The 19,272-nt window shown below is 36.5% G+C and overlaps 1 protein-coding gene across 1 annotated transcript in view; it reads left to right on the top strand.

The window, feature by feature from the left end:
* The window catches only part of CDH8 (cadherin 8), a 390,162-nt gene extending 378,861 nt beyond the window's left edge, over positions 1-11,301 (top strand). Inside the window, exons 11-12 of the mRNA XM_020902626.2 lie at positions 7,013-7,264; positions 9,210-11,301. Coding sequence (XP_020758285.1) covers positions 7,013-7,264; positions 9,210-9,703 — 746 coding nt within the window. The 3' untranslated portion in view covers positions 9,704-11,301. The remainder of the gene's footprint in view (positions 1-7,012; positions 7,265-9,209) is intronic.
* The last annotated feature ends 7,971 nt before the right edge of the window (positions 11,302-19,272 follow it).

A 19,272-nucleotide genomic window follows, 5' to 3' on the forward strand; every position in this document is an offset into this window, starting at 1 on the left:
AGTCCACTCTCTTCTTAAATAAATCTTGACACTATATTGTTCTATATTTGTCAAACTCTGTAACTATATACTCAACTTCAAGAGATATAATTTAAAAAAAAATCATTATGTGTCTATGGACTTGCAGCAATCATTTCATCTTTTTTGTTTCATATATTTTCCAGTTTTATGAAATGTCTGTGTTTTCTCTCTAATAAGTCATTATCAAGGTATTATCCTCTTACATGTGTTATGCTCAAAAAGAAAAAAATGAAGCAACTATAATTAAGATAAGAAGCCACAGGATAGAGCAGGTTAAGTTTCCAAGACAACAAGATAATATAAAATGGAAATGCATCTACATATGAGGAACTGTAACAGAAGGTTTTTTAAATAACATAATAATATAACTGAAACCAAGTTTAGAGATAGTGAACAGCTAAGTCCTTGATATGACTACTTCTCCCCTTTACATCGTTGTGAAGCAAATAAATGAAAGAAAAAATTAAATTGAAAAAAGAGTACACTTTTATCAACAGTGTCTTCAAATAAGCACCATCAATTATCTTAATGCTAAAAGTCAAAAGCTATTTTCTCTTTTTTTAATATTAAGATCACAGTACAGGTGTGTACCATAATTTCTTATACTAAAAATTGTATTTGAGATTCTTGTTAGCATAGTAAGATAGAAGAAAATTCATATAGGCCTTAACCCTATAAGTATCCCTCTAAGCACTGCTATAGCTACATCCATTAAATTTTGACTGATTGCATTTCACTTATGTTGTCTCATATTTTTTTAAAATTTTCCTTTTGATCTCTTTATTAAGTCATTGGTTATTGAGGAATGTATTGTTTAATTTCCACATATTTGTGAGTTTCCTCCAATTATTTTCTATTATTGATATCGAATTTCATTCCATTATGGTCAGAGGATGCATTTTGTATTATTTATATCCTTTTACATTTATGGAGGTTCATTTTATGGCCTAGCCTATGATACATAAGGCAGAATGCTCCATGTGTACTTGAGAAGAATATTCTGTTGTTTTTTGGGTGGAGTATTCTATTAACATGTTAGGTATAGAGGATTCATACTGTTGTTCAAATCTTCTATTCCTTAGATATTTCTAACTAGTTGCTTTATCCATTACTGAAAGTATAATATTGAGATACCAAATTATTACTTTGGAAATCTTAGTTATTATATGCTCAACAATATGTTATGTATGCACAGTTTTATACTGTTGCTTTTTAAAAGTTAAGAAAAGAGAAAAACTATGCATTTATACTGTCTTCTATAACTACAAAATTACTTCTCCTGATCTCTTTAAGCGTGGAGTTGAATTACCATCTGGGGTATTTGCTATTTGCTTTCAGTCTGAAGAACTTCCTTTCTTTTTTCTTTTAAGACATGTCTTCTCGTGACAAATTCTCTCAATTTTTTGTTTATCCGGGAATATGTCTATGTCATTTTTTTTTGAAAGACAGTTTTGCTGAATATATGATTCTGGGTTGAAAGTTTTTGATTTGAGCATTTTAAATGTGCTAGCCTTCTTTCTTCTTGGGTCCACTGTTTCTATAAAAATTCAGTTGTTAATCTTATTGAGGTTCCCTTGGAAATGATGAGTCAACTTTCTCTTGCTTTCAGAATACTCATCTTTCAGTTTCAGTATTTTTTTCTGTCTCTTTGTGAGTATCTTTGTGTTTACCTTGATTTTTGTTGGTTTCTCAATGTGGAGACTAATGTTTCCAAAAAGTTTTGAAGTGTTTCAGTCGCATTTTTTTCCTTTCTTTGTCTCCTAGTATTTTCATTGCAGGTATATTGGTGCATTTAATGTTGTCCCATATATTTCTAGGGCTCTATTCATTTTTCTTTTTTCCCCTATATACTTCAGTTTGCAAAATTTCTATTGATCTATCTCCAAGTTCACTAATGCTTTCGCCAATTCAGATTTACCAGTTTAGCTATTGTAATTTTTCATTTAGTTACTATACTTTTCAACTCCATAGCTTCTGTTAAGTTCTTTTTAAAAAATAATGTCTATCTCTTTATTTATATTCTCTACGATATGAGATCGTCATCATGCCTCCATTTCTTTCTTTAATGGTTTACTGTAGTTCATTGAACACGTTTACAATGGTTTCCTAGCAGTCATTGTTTAACTTGACTCTTGTTTGCTCTCATGGAGCAAACCTGCTCCCATCCGCTTCCCCTCTCCCATCCCCACCCCCAGCGTATGGGTAATGCTTTCTTGTTTCTTTGAACGTCTTATAATCTTTTGTTGAAAACTGGACATGTTTAGAGAATATGTCATAGTAACTCTGGATATTGACCCTTCAGCCAACACATGTCATTGTAATTTGTTGATTCATTTGTTTAGTAACTGGCTGGATTATTTCAGTGAAGTCTGTTTTCCCTCTACAATGTTAAGCCTCTGATGGTTCACCTCAGGGGATCCCAGCCCTGGGTTTGCCCACAGTCACCAGCAGGGGCAGTGGTTTGGGCAGAGTTCTCTCTTTCCTTGACTGCATCCAAGTTGTTAAACTTCACTAGCTGCCAGATGCTTTCTCTATTGTTTTTAATTTAGAAATCATCTAAGTTGTTCTATAGACTAATCCAGCCAAATCTGGGCTCCTTCAGAAGGGTATTTCCCTGTGTTTCAGAATTGTTCTGACCCAAGCAGGCTCCTCTCCAGCTCTTTTCTAGTTTCTAGGTTCCTAGGTTCCCTCTTTCTCGACTGAGGCAAAACAGTGAGCCACGGGCTTTGAAGCGGAGTTGGAGACTATGCCGTTTTTCTCTGAGCGACACCTCTGCCTTAGGAGCTGGGCACCTGACGTGAGGGTACAGTGGCCTCAAGGCTTTCTGGCTTGGCTGTCCCAGTGTGAAACCACTGTCTTAATTCAGGGCAAGCGCAGCGGATGCCCTGCATTCCCCGTGAAGTCTTGCCGAGGTAGAGCCTCCGCTGCCCAAACAGCGGCCGCAAGGAAGAAAGGACCCGTGCGTGTCCACGCCGACTCAGACTCTCGTCCGTCGGTAGGTGGCTAGGAGCAGGGTGAGAACCGGTGACTGCCCTGCAACCGCTAGCTGCGGCAGGGAGGAAGCTCTGTGTTCTCGGCTGACCGGTTTGGAGGGCAGTTTCCACCTCCCAGGGCTGAGAGAAGGGGGGAAGACGCTAGCTTCCAGGTTCTGGTTGAAACACCATACTCGTCTTTCCTACCAGGCTCCACTACGTCTCCTGAATCAATGTTTCTCTATTTGGTGCCCTTCTCCAGAACTATTTCCAGAGATGTTAGTTTGCTTAAATTTTATTTTATAAATTTTATTTTATTTTTTTTCATTTATTTTTACTAGTTGGAGGCTAATTACTTCACAACATTGCAGTGGGTTTTGTCGTACATTGACATGAGTCAGCCATGGAGTTACACTGTAATTCCAGTTCCACTGTGGAATTCCCCACATTATCATGCTCCTCATATGTATCTCTGTGTTGAGATATATTCTTATAAGTAAATATATATATATGTTTTAGAGGGTGACTGAAATTAAATCCAACATATAAAAGTTATGTTTTATACACTAGCAACAATGAGATGAAAATATAATATTAAAAAGGTAATAAGTACTAAAGCAACTATATATATATATATATATATATGATACTAAGTGTAATGAAATATGTGAAAATCTCTTGCAGTTAAAATAAAAACATTTTAACATACAGTAAATTTAAAAAAACACAGTCTTGATATAGAAGACTAAAGTTGTCAATTCTCTTAATTTATTTACATCTTAATATAATTTCAAGTAAAACTCTTACAGGAATGTTCATGGAACTTGGTAATCTATTATGCATTTGTCAGAGATTAGCAAATGAGCAAGAATAACTGAAATATTCCTAAAGAACAACATAATGGGAAAAACAAACATCGTGATTTATTATAAATTTTTCATACATAGAAAGCATAGTATTGATACAAGATTAGAAAAACAGAGTCCTGGAACATAATAGAGAGCCTAAACGGATGAAGATACACAAAATTTTGATTTGTGAGAACTGAGAATTGAATGTCAGTGGGTAAGAGATAAATTACTCTAAAATTAACCTTGGGAAAATCAATGATCAGTACAGAAAAAATATCGATACCATACAATTGCTTAAATGTGAAAGGCAACATTATGAAAAGTAATTTTTATGTAATTAATAATTTAAAAAATAAGGCTAAATTACTAATCATTAAAGATAATGATTAGTGATAATGATTGTGATATGATAGTGAATATAGTGATATAGATAATGATAGTGAAATGATAAAAATGACTACATTGAGATTAAAATTTTAATAAAATGAAAAGGCTTCATATATTTTAAAGAATAAAGCAGAACTTTATTGAACATATTTGCAACATGGAATTTAAAAGAAATATGTATTTCAACTACCTGAATTTGAAGTATGTGAAACTGCTTATATTCAATGGCTTTTTTGGGGTGTAAAATAATGACAATTCAATTTGGCCTAGTAAAATAATTAATAATAAATGTAAATACCAACTGAAAATATGTAAAAATATTAATAGGCAAATAGGCAATTGACTTTGCCTGGAGGTAGCAGGTAAAAGTTATCATAAATGACCCATGGACTTCCTTTACTTAGTCAATAATTTTCTTTATATAGAAAGAGAGCAATATATGCAGATACCAGGAATAGTGAAAGAAAAAAATAAGTATGAGTTAGGTCTAAGAGCCATCAATAATTTTCTAAGTAATAAAGGAGATAGCTTTGTTCTGCAATGAGTAATACTCCTGCTGCAGTTTCTAAATTATCATTATAGATTGTTTAAAGAGAGACTATGCAAAGATAGTTTTGCATATAAATAATGTTAACCACAAAAAGACAAAAGCCTCCATTATAATTTTATTAATTGAATCTCAAAGAACAATTCCCATCTTCTGTTTTGAACTATGGTATATGAAATCATCCACAAATATTCCTTGTACTAATTAACTGTACTCAAACTTGTCTCACACTTTCTGGAAATATAACACACACAGCTATATATTTGGTATCTGTTTTAAGATAATGTTCTCCTGCTTTTAGCTTACTGGCATTTCCTTCTATGTCATGGAAATAAAGATTACTAGATCATTTGGAATATCACTGCTTACTTCCACTAGAGATCTCTTTTCACTTTTCAAATTACTAAATAATGAGACACAATCAGAAATAACTTAGAAAAAAAATGTTAACTCAGATTTTTTTTTTCTCTCTAACTGCTTACTATCAAGACATTGTAGGTCTGCATATATCTTAAACAAAGCAAAGACAAATATAATTTATACATTTATTTTAAGGAATGTCTGTCACATTTTTTGAATTCTGGTATTGGCTTCCCTGGTGGCTCAAATGGTAAAGAATCCGCCTGCAACGCAGGAGACCTGGGTTTGATCCCTGGAGGAGGGCATGGCAACCCACTCCACTACTCTTGCCTGGAGAATCCCGATGGACAGAGGAACCTGGTGGGCTATAGTCCATGGGGTCACAAAGAGTCGGACACGACTGAGCGACTAAACACAGCATAGCACAGCACATTGTACTACATGGTACAGAAGAGTTAACACATTTACATAAAAATCATTTGAGTGGAATATCTATCTGTTCATGTATTTGAGTATTCTGGAAATCGCTGGGACATCTATGATCAGGAACTATACGACAATGGTTTGGAATGTCTGCCTTAAAATGCAACAATGAGGCAGACAAATGTTCTGAGGTCTGCAAACATGTCAGGATTTGAAAAAATCCCACTGAAATAATCATTTTGCCCAAATAGTACTGCACACATTGATCAAAGTTACATTTATTTGTTTTTGGCTTGAATATCAGTATGAAATAATCAGTTTTCCCATCTGAATAGCCCTATGTCATTTCATTAATTGAAATGAGAAAACAGACTAATAATATATGTGTGTGTGTGTGTGTGTGTGTGTGTGTATACATATATATACTATATAGCTACAGTTCATGGCATAGGGATGAATGACAACAAAAAGTTTGGGGTGAAAGTTTGAGATTCATAGGGCTACCATGGGACCAATCACTTCTCACTAGTCAGTTCTACTTTGAACTGAAGTATGCCCTTAAGTGTCCTTAAGTGTTGCTCCAGATAAACAGTATACATTTCCATATAATTTATACACGAAAAATGGATCACCTGCTCCTATGACTTCTTATGTAATTCTTATTTGTGTAACCACTACAGGTCTTCTCTACAAAATTTTAAAATATGTGGCATATCTCCTCCAATTGGCAGTAAATTGGACTTTTGTTGTATATTAATGTAAATGCTCTAGAGCATAAATGACTCTTTTTATATTAATAGGTACCTGTGGGAATCAAGTGTACAATACGTTTTGTATGCCATACTGTCATAAAGTCTATCTTGTAACACAAAGTTTTTCAAATATGGCTTTCAAATGTGGAAATTATAATTATAATATAATTATAATTATATATATATTATATATATAATATATATATAATATATAATAATATAATAATATAATATAATATAATAATATATATAATAATATAATAATATATTATAATAATATAATATATTATAATAATATATATTATATATATATTATAATTATAATTATAATTTCAAATGTGAAATTATAGTCTAGTTTTCATTGTCATGGTAAAGAACATTAAACTTATTTATGGGGACTTCAGGTAATTTGTGTTCTATAAAAGGACACTTGAAGATTATTTTTGCAAGAGAAATCCTTTGCATTTACAAGGTGAGGGTAAAGCTTTATCCTGAGGCCATCGTCATTAAACCTGTCCGGGTGTGTATGGTCCATGCCAATTGGGAAAATGGGAAGAGGGAAGAAGAACAGAGCATGAGTGGTTCAGTGCAGTTGGGATTGTCATGAGGAGTGCAGAGGATTTATGAACTAGAAAAACAAGTGTTGTTCAGGCAGCCATTTTGAAATGATGCAAACTATTTTAATTTTCATTTTTCCAGATAATTCCCTCAGCATTTTGGCAAAGCATAATGGATTCAACCGCCAGAAGCAAGAAGTCTATCTTTTACCAATCATCATCAGTGACAGTGGGAATCCTCCTCTGAGCAGCACTAGCACCCTAACCATCCGGGTCTGTGGCTGTAGCAGTGATGGCGTTGTCCAGTCTTGTAATGTTGAAGCTTACGTACTTCCGATTGGACTCAGTATGGGCGCCTTAATCGCCATATTAGCGTGCATCATTTTGCTGCTAGGTATGTACTTTCCTCATAGCCTAATAGTCACCATTTTTCTGGTTCATAAATGACTGTAAATAAGGACAGAAAACCCTAACTCGACCTAGAAAATCCTAGTCAACATTCTTTGGAAGAAAAACTCTTTTCTACTTCTCCAAGCTTTGAGGTCACCAAGCGGGAAAAAAGGATTGTAATAGTAAATGTCCAATTGGAGAGAAATGTTCATTGCCTTTTCAATTCCATCACCCGTGAAAAGATAAACTACAAATAATGGTGGTGGAAGTGGGGATGGACCTTTATGTGGTTACAACAGCAACTGTTATGTAAAAAGACCCGCAGAGCTTCTGATGTACGCGTTTACTTCAAGAGGGGGCTTTCATATGGCCAAAAAGTCTTTTATCTAAATAGTGTATGGGTTGGGTTGCTGAATCCATCCAATCACAAAATTTGGTGAGATAAGATGAAAGCAAAAAAACAAACAAAAAATACCTTTTCCTCAAAATTGCATTGTGTTTCTCAGATAGTTTTCTTGATACTAAAATCAAATTAAGAGGAAGACTACAAATTAAAAAAAAATTTTTTTGTAACTTTTCTGCTAAAGAATTCAATTATAAAAATGAGATTAGACAGTAAGAAAACACACAAAAGGGAAATTATTCATACATCTTATCCTGCCCTTGGAAAAAGGTTATGTCAGTTACTACCTTCCTGGTTACATCAGTTCTGCTCACCCAGTATCTTGTATTGAGCATCGTTTCCTTCCATATTTGATGCCATTAGCCCAAGTTTGATTTGGCTGATCTGGCTAGTTTTTTTTTTGTGTGTGTGTGTTTTTTAAAATGCATTCCTCTCCCTTTCCCCACCTTTAGTTCTACTTTACCAGGTAGAGGAAAGCTAGCACCTGCCCATTCAAAGCTGACATTCACCTTAATATAGCACTTTGTCTGTGAATGAACATTATTTTATTGGAAACAGTCTTGAAGAACTGACTAGAAAAACACAAAACATACTCGATTTGATCTATTCAGCTCCTTTTTCTTTATAGAAGAGAGGCACAGAGTCAAAAAATATTGAATGACCTGCCCAAGACACACAGCAAGTTAGTCAAGCTGTCTGTGCTGTTTTGTGGTTTGTGTTATTCACTCCAGAGCTCCCAGTGGTAGTAAATGTAGCCTTCACCATGAATAGATGCAAACTTGTTATTTTAACCCAGCTTCATCACCATTCAATAAATAGAAGAAACCTAGAATAATATTCACTCAAAATTCTGCCTATACTTCAGAAAGGTGTTTCACTTAATTCCCAAATGAATGCATGAAAGGTACATGTTCATACGTTTTTTTGTTTGTTTATGCATTTTTTCCATTTATTTTTATTAGTTGGAGGCTAATTACTTTACAATATTGTAGTGGTTTTTGCCATACATTGATATGAATCAGCCATGGATTTACAGGTATTCCCCATCCCGATCCCCCCTCCCACCTCCCTCTCCACCCAATCCCTCTGGACAGTATGGTACTGGCACAAAGACAGAAATATAGATCAATGGAACAGAATAGAAAGCCCAGAGATAAATCCACGAACCTATGGACACCTTATCTTCGACAAAGGAGGCAAGAATATACAATGGAAAAAAGACAACCTCTTTAACAAGTGGTGCTGGGAAAACTGGTCAATCACTTGTAAAAGAATGAAACTAGAACACTTTCTAACACCATACACAAAAATAAATTCAAAATGGATTAAAGATCTAAACATAAGACCAGAAACTATAAAACTCCTAGAGAAGAACATAGGCAAAACACTCTCTGACATAAATCACAGCAAGATCCTCTATGACCCACCCCCCAGAATATTGGAAACATAAGTTTTTAAATAATGCCCCTTGCTCAACATATACGATGTGTTACTTGTGAAATTATATGTCTGTCTGGCTACTTGTTATTTTGTGTTTTTCCTACAGTCATCGTGGTGCTGTTTGTAACTCTGCGGCGACACAAAAACGAGCCACTTATTATCAAAGATGATGAAGATGTGAGAGAAAACATCATTCGCTATGATGACGAGGGAGGAGGGGAAGAAGACACAGAGGCTTTTGACATTGCAACTTTACAGAACCCAGATGGAATTAATGGATTTTTACCCCGTAAAGATATTAAACCAGATTTGCAGTTTATGCCAAGGCAAGGGCTTGCACCAGTTCCGAACGGTGTTGACGTGGATGAATTTATAAACGTGCGGCTACACGAGGCAGATAACGACCCCACAGCCCCACCATATGACTCCATTCAGATTTATGGCTATGAAGGCCGAGGGTCCGTGGCTGGCTCGCTCAGCTCTTTGGAGTCCACCACCTCAGACTCGGACCAGAATTTTGACTACCTCAGTGACTGGGGTCCCCGCTTTAAGAGACTGGGCGAACTCTACTCTGTCGGTGAAAGTGACAAAGAAACTTGACAGTGGATTATAATAAATAAATCAAAGGGACCTGAGCATTCTGTAATATTCTAGGGTCACTCCCCTTAGATACAACCAATGTGGCTATTTGTTTTAGAGGCAAGTTTAGCACCAATCATCTATAAACTCAACTACATTTTACTGTTGAACCAAAAAGTTAATAAGAAAAATAAAAAAGTATATGTTAGGAGGTTATAAATCTTGTGGAGTGTGAATTAAAGTATGTGGAGTGTCTAGAAGTCTTTGGATATTTGATATTTACCTGACCACCAGAGACAAAGATTGGGATCCTGGCTCCTCCTTAGAGGAATGGCATATAAAGAGGAAAAAATCAAAATTAAAAAGGTGCTTTCTTAGAAAAATGGACCTGCAAGAAATTTGCTGCTGATACGTGTCTTCTGCGAGGATTTTTATAAATGCAAATGGTTTTTTCCCCTTCACCTGTAAGGATCCCGCCACTAATGATAAAGCAATACTTGGTCTGCTGTACATTCTGACTTTTTGGAGTTTTGGGAGGCCTCCTAGATGATACGGTACGCTGACCATACATTGTACATAATTGTTGGCCCCACTCATCAGAGACGGAATAGCATCTTTAAATATTGTGTCGAGCCTTAAAATATTCATGTTTGTAATCCATTCCAGGGTGGGGACTGCCAGCTCAGTGGTGGGAGGAGAGAAATCTCATTCGAATGGGCCTGTTCTCTGGAACCAGGATTACTCTTTCCCTCCAGTTCACCTTCTCCCACAAGGACACAAAGAGAAACTGTGTCACACAGTGGACTATATAAGAGGCAGATGGTTTTACTGCTAGCGCGTGAATTTATTTGTTTAATCCTCGAAATAAATATTTTATTGATGTCCATTAATGCTTTTATTTATTAAGGCTGGTAATTTATAGATTAAGGGACTATATGAAAAAAAAAACTAAATTATATCCATTAATAATCCTTTAGATTGTTTTATATAAATATATATACAATGAATGTTTAATACATGTACATTTTGATGAGATGAGTATGGCAGGCAATATTATCAAAGGGAAGCTAATAGTCTCTTTAGAGTAGAAAGTGTTATTGTGACTGGTGATGGCAGGAGCAGCATTTTCCCAGAGAAACTTTTGGACTGTTTTCTATTTTGTTCATAATCCTAGTATTTGGTGTTTTTACAACAAGCACAAACATCTGAAAGTATATTGATTCATGTGAATATTTAAACTCTAGACTTTTAGATATCTACATAATGCCCTGCCCAATAAACATGCTTCAAGTTGACCCCACTGTTTTAGAGCAGGAACTGATTTGTACATAATTTTAATGCTTCTGTTTTTAGCACTTCTCTCCCTGATCTTCATGATGATGCACAGAACGTCTTAGACTCCAAAACAGAACTGCACTAGAAGATGTGAGCATATTCAATTTGTAATGCAAACCTGCCATTTAGGAGTAGAAAATGTATGATAAAACTCAAGTACTACATGCAGATCATTTTAATTTTCTACTTTGCTTTAACGCAATATTGTTTATTTACTCCATGTATTGTATTCAGAGAAACTCCTGTATTGTTTCCTACTTTGTGAAATATATTTTTATAAATACCTTTGTTGTCATCACTTTTTTTCCCCAATCAGATGGAGATTGAATAACAGAGTCACCAACTCTAACTAGAATTCTAGAATGTTCAACCAAACCATCCCACGGATCACTTTTTATTTTAAGGGTCTTTACTATAAAGAACCAGAGATGAGAAATGGCTTGGTGATGGTCACACAGGAAGATATGAACAGGGACATTAAAGGAACATGGGCAGGAACATGGTGTATGTTAAGGCTAGTTCAGCTCCACTAGTTGGGGTCCTCCTGGAAACAAGCGCTAAAGCGGAGTTAGGAGTAAAAGGTAAAAGAAAGGAAACAGGATTGTGCGGGGAACTTTTTCAGACAAGGATGCAAATGTTAAAACGTCAGAGTGAGGAGATTAGGAAGAAGGATTTGGCAAGAGAACCTTAGGCTGCAATGCAGACCTGACAAACTTTGGTCAGACAAATAGGGGGTTCTGAGGGGGTCCCGTAAGAGGACTCTCTCATTGGGCAAAAACAACCTCCAGTTCCCCTGCCACCTCAGTCATTGGCTGGGGTTGCCTGAGAGAAGCAGGGTTTTAGCTGGAAATCCAAAGGCACCAAATTCTGGATTGACTACATGGTGATTTAAAATGTTTAAATAGGGCTTCCCTGGTGGCTCAAATGGTAAAGAATCCGCCTGCAATGTGGGAGACCTGGGTTCAATCCCTGGGTTGGAGAGATCCCAACCAGGAGGAGGAGGGCATGGCAACCCACTCCAGTACTCTTGCCTGGAGAATTCCACGGACAGAGGAGCCTAGCAGGCTACATTCCATGGGGTCGCAAAGAGTCGGACATGACTGAGCAACTAAATATTTAAATGTTACACTTAGAATTTACAACCTCCGAGTGCTCAGCAATTTAACCAACCCCTTACTGAGTTTCTTGGCCTTAGAATAGTTTATCTTTAGTACTTATCACTTTGACTATTGAACTCCTTTTCTTGAGGTCAAAATGATGACCTAAAGTGACTTTCAAATACACTAGGACTTGGCACAGTGACTAAAACAAATACTCAGTAAATGTAGATCATTAATAGTAGTTGTAGTAGTAATAAAAATTAATATTCTGATGATGTCACACATTCTAATCCAAGGTGAGATTACTACTTCAGTTACCTCTTGCATTCTAGTCTCATTTCTAGTGTACTTTTCAGTGAAATGGCATAGGTTATACACATATAAACATGTCTAACAAAAATTACACTATTTTTCAGGGATATAACATCCATATCCTCGGATCTTGCCAATAAATAAGATAATCTTCATAGGATGATTTTCATGGGCAGGAGATATTATTTGGCATACAGGTTGTTCAATCTTATCTCAAAATTTACTTTGCCCAAGAAGAGAGAAAGAAAGTGTGGTTTTATTGTTGATTTTCTTTGCCACTATTATGCTGACTCTTTGTGCTTAAGAGCCCGTTTAAGGTTTTATAATATGCAATCAAGTAAATTATACCATATTCATGTAAGGCTGAACTACACTTTTAGAGTACCCCAAATTTAAATAAGTATGGGCTTCCAGGGTGGCTCAGTGGTAAAGTATCCACCTGACAATTCAGGAGAGGTGGGTTCTCTCCCTGGGTTGGGAAGATCCCCTGGAGGAGGAAATGGCAACCCACTCCAGTGTTTTTGCCTGGGAAATCCCATGGACAGAGGAGCCTGGCAGGCTACAGTCCATGGGGTCTCAAAGAGTCAAACATGACTGAGCAAGCATGCATGCAACCATGACTTTAAATAAAGATCTGAAGAATATATACACACACACACACTCCTACATTGACTTAAAGTACTTTTTACTTTAGCAGTATAATTGCTAAAACGTCCTGCATCAAGAAGTTGATGGGGTTTTCAAACTTGTAGGATTTGAGTATACCAAAGTGACTAGTTTTGTCTCTGTGCATTTTTTGTCACTGTAATACTGTAGGCAAAGAGCTGACTCACTGGAAAAACCCTGATGCTGGAAAAGATTGAGGACAGGAGAGACGGGGGCGACAGAGGATGAGATGTTTGGATGGTACCACCGACTCAAAGGACATGAGTTTGAACAAACTTCCGGAGATGGTGAAGGACAGGGAAGCCTGCAGTGCTGCAGCTCATGAGGTCACTAAGAATCAGACACAACTTAGCAACCGAACAATGAAGTTTTGTCTCTGTGCGTGGTTTTTCTATTGCAGCAATACTGACATATGTCTTACATATGCATGTGTAGTTATTTTGCAAATGAAATGCTTATTCAGTCCATAGGCATTTTAATGTGTCTATAGATCGTTATTGTGTTCTAAGCATTAGATCCCCCCCCCTTTCTTTAAATGTATCCCACTCGAGGGTTCTCTAAATACTGGAGAAGAACCAGTGAGTTGAAGCCAAGTGAGACAAAATTATCTCCCGCTGCCTACTTCACAATTCAAGGCTCCTGCCTGGGAACTGAGGCATCCCTGGGTAACTGGACACCACATGGGATCAATTCAGCCTCAACCTTGCTCACTATTTGATCAAATCAAATTGCAGAAATTTCTTTTAAACATCCATACATGTACACTAAAGAGTATTGAGGCAATTCTTTATAATAATATTTTATGAGTACTGTAATAAGACTTAAAAGTTTATATTAATAATAGGATGATTAAAACATGCTAGAAATAAAATCCAAGTGTTAGAATTGCCATTTATTACATTTAAAGTCACTAAGTTGTGTCCGACTCTTTGCGAACCAATGGACTATAGAGTCCATGGAATTCTCCAGGCCAGAATACTGGAGTGGGAAGCCTTTCCCTTCTTCAGGGGATCTTCCCAACCCAGGGATTGAACCCAGGTCTCCCACATTGCGCGTGGATTCTTTACCAGCTGAGACATAAGGGAAGCCCAAGAATACCGGGGTGGGTAGCCGTGCCATGCAGAACTGCTATTTCTAGGATATAAACTTTACAGTAAAGTGTCTTGCAGAAGTGTGTGGGTGAGTGTTCATATGTATATAAAATAAAACTTAGATTCACTGACATCACCAGTGAAACAAGAATGCTTAGAAAGAGCCAAATGTATCTTTGGGAGAGTTTGCTTAATCAGATGCTTAAAGTAAGACAAGTCTCTGCATGAAACTTGGAAATCTCCTAGGAGCAGCCAGATTCCACACTGAGACCCCACAGAGTTCTGGGCTATGCTGTATTTTGGAGAAGGAAAGCAGGTGCTGAGAGCTAAGTAGCCAATTACTCTTTATAGCCACATAAGGACTGGAGGCAAGTAGGCCTTTCCAACAAGTTGTATTATGCGATCACTGGCTTTGCAGGGAATCTCACGAATGTATAACCTTCTGATTGCCTTTTTGATTGAAAGTTCTATCTGAGATCAAGGCAGTGCAACCAGTAATAAGATTTCAAAAAATCCCATCACTGGCACTGTTGGAAAGGCTGAGCATGACTGAAATCCCATCATTGTCAGTCAAAAAATAAGGTAACAGTGGGCATCAATATAAAAGCTATATAAATGCACAATTTAAACATGAAGATCAACATCAAAAGACAATATATATATACAAACATATATATTTATATACACAGATCTCTTCAAGTTTTTAGAAATAAATTTATATTTGCAACTTTTCTTCTCACAATCACAAACTACCAAAAACCTGGAGTGGTGGCTTTCTGTTTTTCTGAACCTGACTTTGAAAGAAATTGTACTGAAGGTAAAGGATTTTAAAGGCTGGTTTTCATTTAACAACAAAATAATGACCGTGATACCTGAAATTAGAATGAAATGCATAACATTGTGAAGTTGGTTTAGATATTTTTTAAATTGTGTTTCTGTGGAGACAATAACTGTAGAACATATTTCACAAGAAATGTAGTTTTCAATGTATTTTAAAATTTTCCTCTATTTCAATACTTTGTTTTTTGCTATACAAAGCACCTTTGCAAAGTTACTCGTTGGCCAAATGGTGCTGCATGTATTATTGTCATCGTAGTTACTGCTTTTTATGATGATTATTCTATCTGTACCAGGGTTTATTTTCATTATTTCGTTCTTAGTCAACACACATCTGTATATCACCTGGTGTAATTTTTGTCGTTGTTATTGTTTATCTGATGTACTTTTGACATTAAAGATATTCTAGTCCCAGTATTTCCCACCCAATGCTAGTATCACAGAGGTCATGCCATTTAAAATCCCCCTGATTTGATGGTCTATCTAAAAGGAAAGAGAAATGGGTCTCCTACGAACACTGAGCATCATGCTGCTCAATAACTGGGCTATGTAGCTGATATGGAAAGTTATATGAGATGGCATTGCCGAATGATTTATTTACAAAAAATTGCCAAATGATTTATTTATTTATAAAAGCTTATTTATAAACTTTATATTTTACAAATTTATTTATTTATTTCCTTTATGTATAAAAAAAAATGAGCCCATGAATCTGCCTAAGCTAATTTTTGAAGCATGGTCTTGTAAACAGTTATTTGCATCTAGCTTTAAACTTAGGTTGGTCTGACACTAAAGCCCATGCCTTTCTTTCTTTTTTAAATTGTTATATTCCTTTTATTTATTTATTTTTTAAATTTTGTATTGGGGTATAGCTGATTAACAAACAATGTAAGAGTTTCAAGTGAACAGCAAAGGGACTTGGAGATATATACATATCTGTATCCATTCTCCCCCCACACTCCCTTCATCCATGCTGACACATAACACTGAGCAGAGTTCCATGTGCTATGCCATAGGTACTTGTTGGTTACCCATTTTAAATACAGCAGTGGGTGCATGCCCATCCCAAACTCCCTAACTACCCTTTCCCTCCATCATTACCCCAGGCAACCATAAATTCATTTTCTAAGTCTGTGACTGTATTTGTTTTGTAAGCAACCTCATTTGTATCATTTCTTTTTATATTCCACACATAAGAGATGTCATATGATATTTCTCCTTCTCTGTCTGACTTACTTCACTTGGTATAATACTCTCTAAGTCCATTCATGTTGCTGCAAATGTAAAGCCCATGACTTTCGACTGAAAAACACTCTCTGTGATTATAACATGAGGCTTGTAATGACAAGACATAGTAACTGAGTTATACACAGCGATATGGGAAGAACTGAGGAGGGAAAGAGTGACTCTAAATGGAAAGTCTACAAGGAGAAGTTTTCAAATAAGATGAGACCCAAAGAATGGTTACAACAGTGCACAAAGCTTCTCAAAGACCAACAAACACTAAGGGGGGGAAGCTATCAAAAGATCACATTGACAGATTACTGACATCTTTATGGACACTCAAGCTTATAAGAATTCTATGTTTGCCTAAATGGCAGCATGTTTTGGGGACAAACAAAATGAGGTTCAGTGATGTCTTAAGGGATTTTTCTTGGTTAAAATCACACACCTAATAAGTGAAAGAGGCAGGAATCAAACTCTGATCTTCTAGCTCATTACCAAGACTGGGAAGTTGTGATTTTTGTGCATGCTCCCTTCCCCTTTATTTGTAGTAGTTCCATCTGGGTTGCAAGGCTAGTAGGCATCCGCTGGAGGAACTGGTTTTCAGTTCTCTCTTCCCCCAACTCGAGTTACCTGCCATCATATGATATACATCTTGAGGGGAAGTATTCTCTCTCACAGGTTTCTTTATTATTAGTAGATCATAGATACCTCTATTATTATCCACAGATGACAGAAGAAGGGTTGTTAGAAGGAACAGCACAGTATGCTGTCTGAGGAGAGAAACTGTAGAAAACAAAAGTTTCAACAAATGCAGACATTCAGACAAGAAAACAAAATCAAAGGGCACTGAGGGTAAATCTGAATTCTTCAGGTCTCCTCTGTGCATGCAAAAATATCCAGGGCCACTCTGGGACTCCCCGTAAAAATGAGCCAGGGTTTAACAACCATGGTCTAACTGAACACAACCGGAGTCACCGGCATCCTTCTCTCCCTAATCTGTGCATTCACTCATTATCACTTCACCAATTTTTTTTTCTGATTTTCTTTAATTCAGCCTCTAAAGTTTGAAAAGTATTCCATACTGGTCAAGTCTAATTGTTGCATTATTGAATGGACTATCTAGGCTCAAGCACAGAGCTACAAATAACCATATTGCAAATAAACTTTAAAAAAGAATATCTTTCTAAAAAATATGTGTTAGATCCTATAATCATAGAGCACTTGCCTTGCCTTTCCAAGACAGAGTCTAACTGGATAAATTACAGAAACAAATAAATAATAAAACATTGGATTTGTCTATGCTGTGCAAAAGGTGAACAGGCAGTTCTATGAAAGTTCAGAGAAATAAATCTAGCCCTGCCAAAGTTCAGTATCCTGCTAGAGACAATGTTACAGCAAGTCTTGAACAGAGCAGATCAGTACATTGGGAGCATCAATAAGTAAGATCAGGTCAGGTCCAGGCACTTGAAAATGAATTGTGCTACTGGGATAAATCTCTCAAAGGACTTTACTGCTAGTGGTTTTTACCATATGAAATTCTCCATATGAAAAAACTTCTAATATCCCTATTTTACAAATGCACGTCTAAGATTTTCCACTAATCTGAGTGCTAAGAATACAGCAGTAAATAAGATGGGGTATGTGAGGGGTATGTTTCTTCAAAGACTTGATGGTACAGAAGAAATGTAAGTAGAAAAAAAGAAAAGAGAAAGACGACACGACAGAACATAAAGTGTATGGAACACTGAACATTATCTACAGGATGGATGGAGTGACACTTGAGTTGCTATATGAAGTCACCAAGATAAGAACAAACTACATTACGGTCCAAGGAAAAGCTTGTGTTTGTTGTTCTGCTGCACTAAATCAATGGGCTAGAAATGATAAAGATACAGAGACCACAGCAGAAGAGGGTGAGAGTGACAATACGCTGTGGAGAGTTGGGCAGAGACCATATTACACAAGTCCTTTTCAACCAGGATAAGGAGCTCAGATTCACTTTACATCAAAGAGGAGGTGACTGAAAGGATCTAAAGGTGAAGAATGACATGATATGGCTTATATTTTTAAAAGATCACTCTGGTTCTGGCATGGAAATGGGATTATAAAAAATGAAAGCAGAAACCCGGATAGGAGATTGCTGCAGTGGTTCAGCAAGAGATTGTCTTCACTTTGACAACTGAAATGGTCAACGCAAACTTAAAGTGAGCCCTACTGTTTTTGACCTGAATAACTATGTTATGGGCGAGGCCATTTACAGAGAACTGGGATGACTCAGAGATGACCTGGTTTTCAAAATAGACATCCTGATTCCACTAATCACCCACAAGAGAAGAGATGACAGAATTTAGAGCCCTGTAAAAATCCCTACTGGGAGTACATAAAGGACCTTCTAGAAAATGTGACTATACTTTTATTCTTCTATAGATTAGTATCTTCTATATGCACACTAAGTCATTTCAATCATGTCCAACTCTTTGTGATTCTATGGACTGCAGCTGCCAGGCTCCTCTGTCCATGGGATTTTCCAGGAAAGCAAACTGGAATGCGTTGCCATTTATTTCTCCAGGGTATCTTTCCAACCCAGGGATCCAACCTGCATCTCCAGCATCTCCTGCACTGCCAGGCAGGCTCTTTACCACCAATGCCACCTGGGAAGCCCCATATATCAATACACAAATGACATGATTCGTCTCAAGCAGAAGAAATCTGGCCAGTCTGATTATTTTATTTTTTTATTTTTCTAGAAATGGAGAAAAGGAAAATAAAAAGGTTCCTTATTAGTGAGTTCACTCTTGGCCGGAGTATTATGGATTCAATGACAAGAAACATTTCTTAATGGAGTGATATCCTGAAATGTTTACCTATGATTATCTTAAAGCAGGGAAAAGGGCACACGTAGCTTTATATTAAAAACATAATCCATTGTCCAGGAAGCATCCCCAGGTGAGTCCTTTTCTTTGGAGTGGATAGGGAAGAAACATTTTGGCCTTTGTGACTTAGCTATGATTAAAAATATATA

This window comes from Odocoileus virginianus, chromosome 20 (genome assembly GCF_023699985.2).
Source record: "Odocoileus virginianus isolate 20LAN1187 ecotype Illinois chromosome 20, Ovbor_1.2, whole genome shotgun sequence".
Lineage (NCBI taxonomy): Eukaryota > Metazoa > Chordata > Mammalia > Artiodactyla > Cervidae > Odocoileus > Odocoileus virginianus.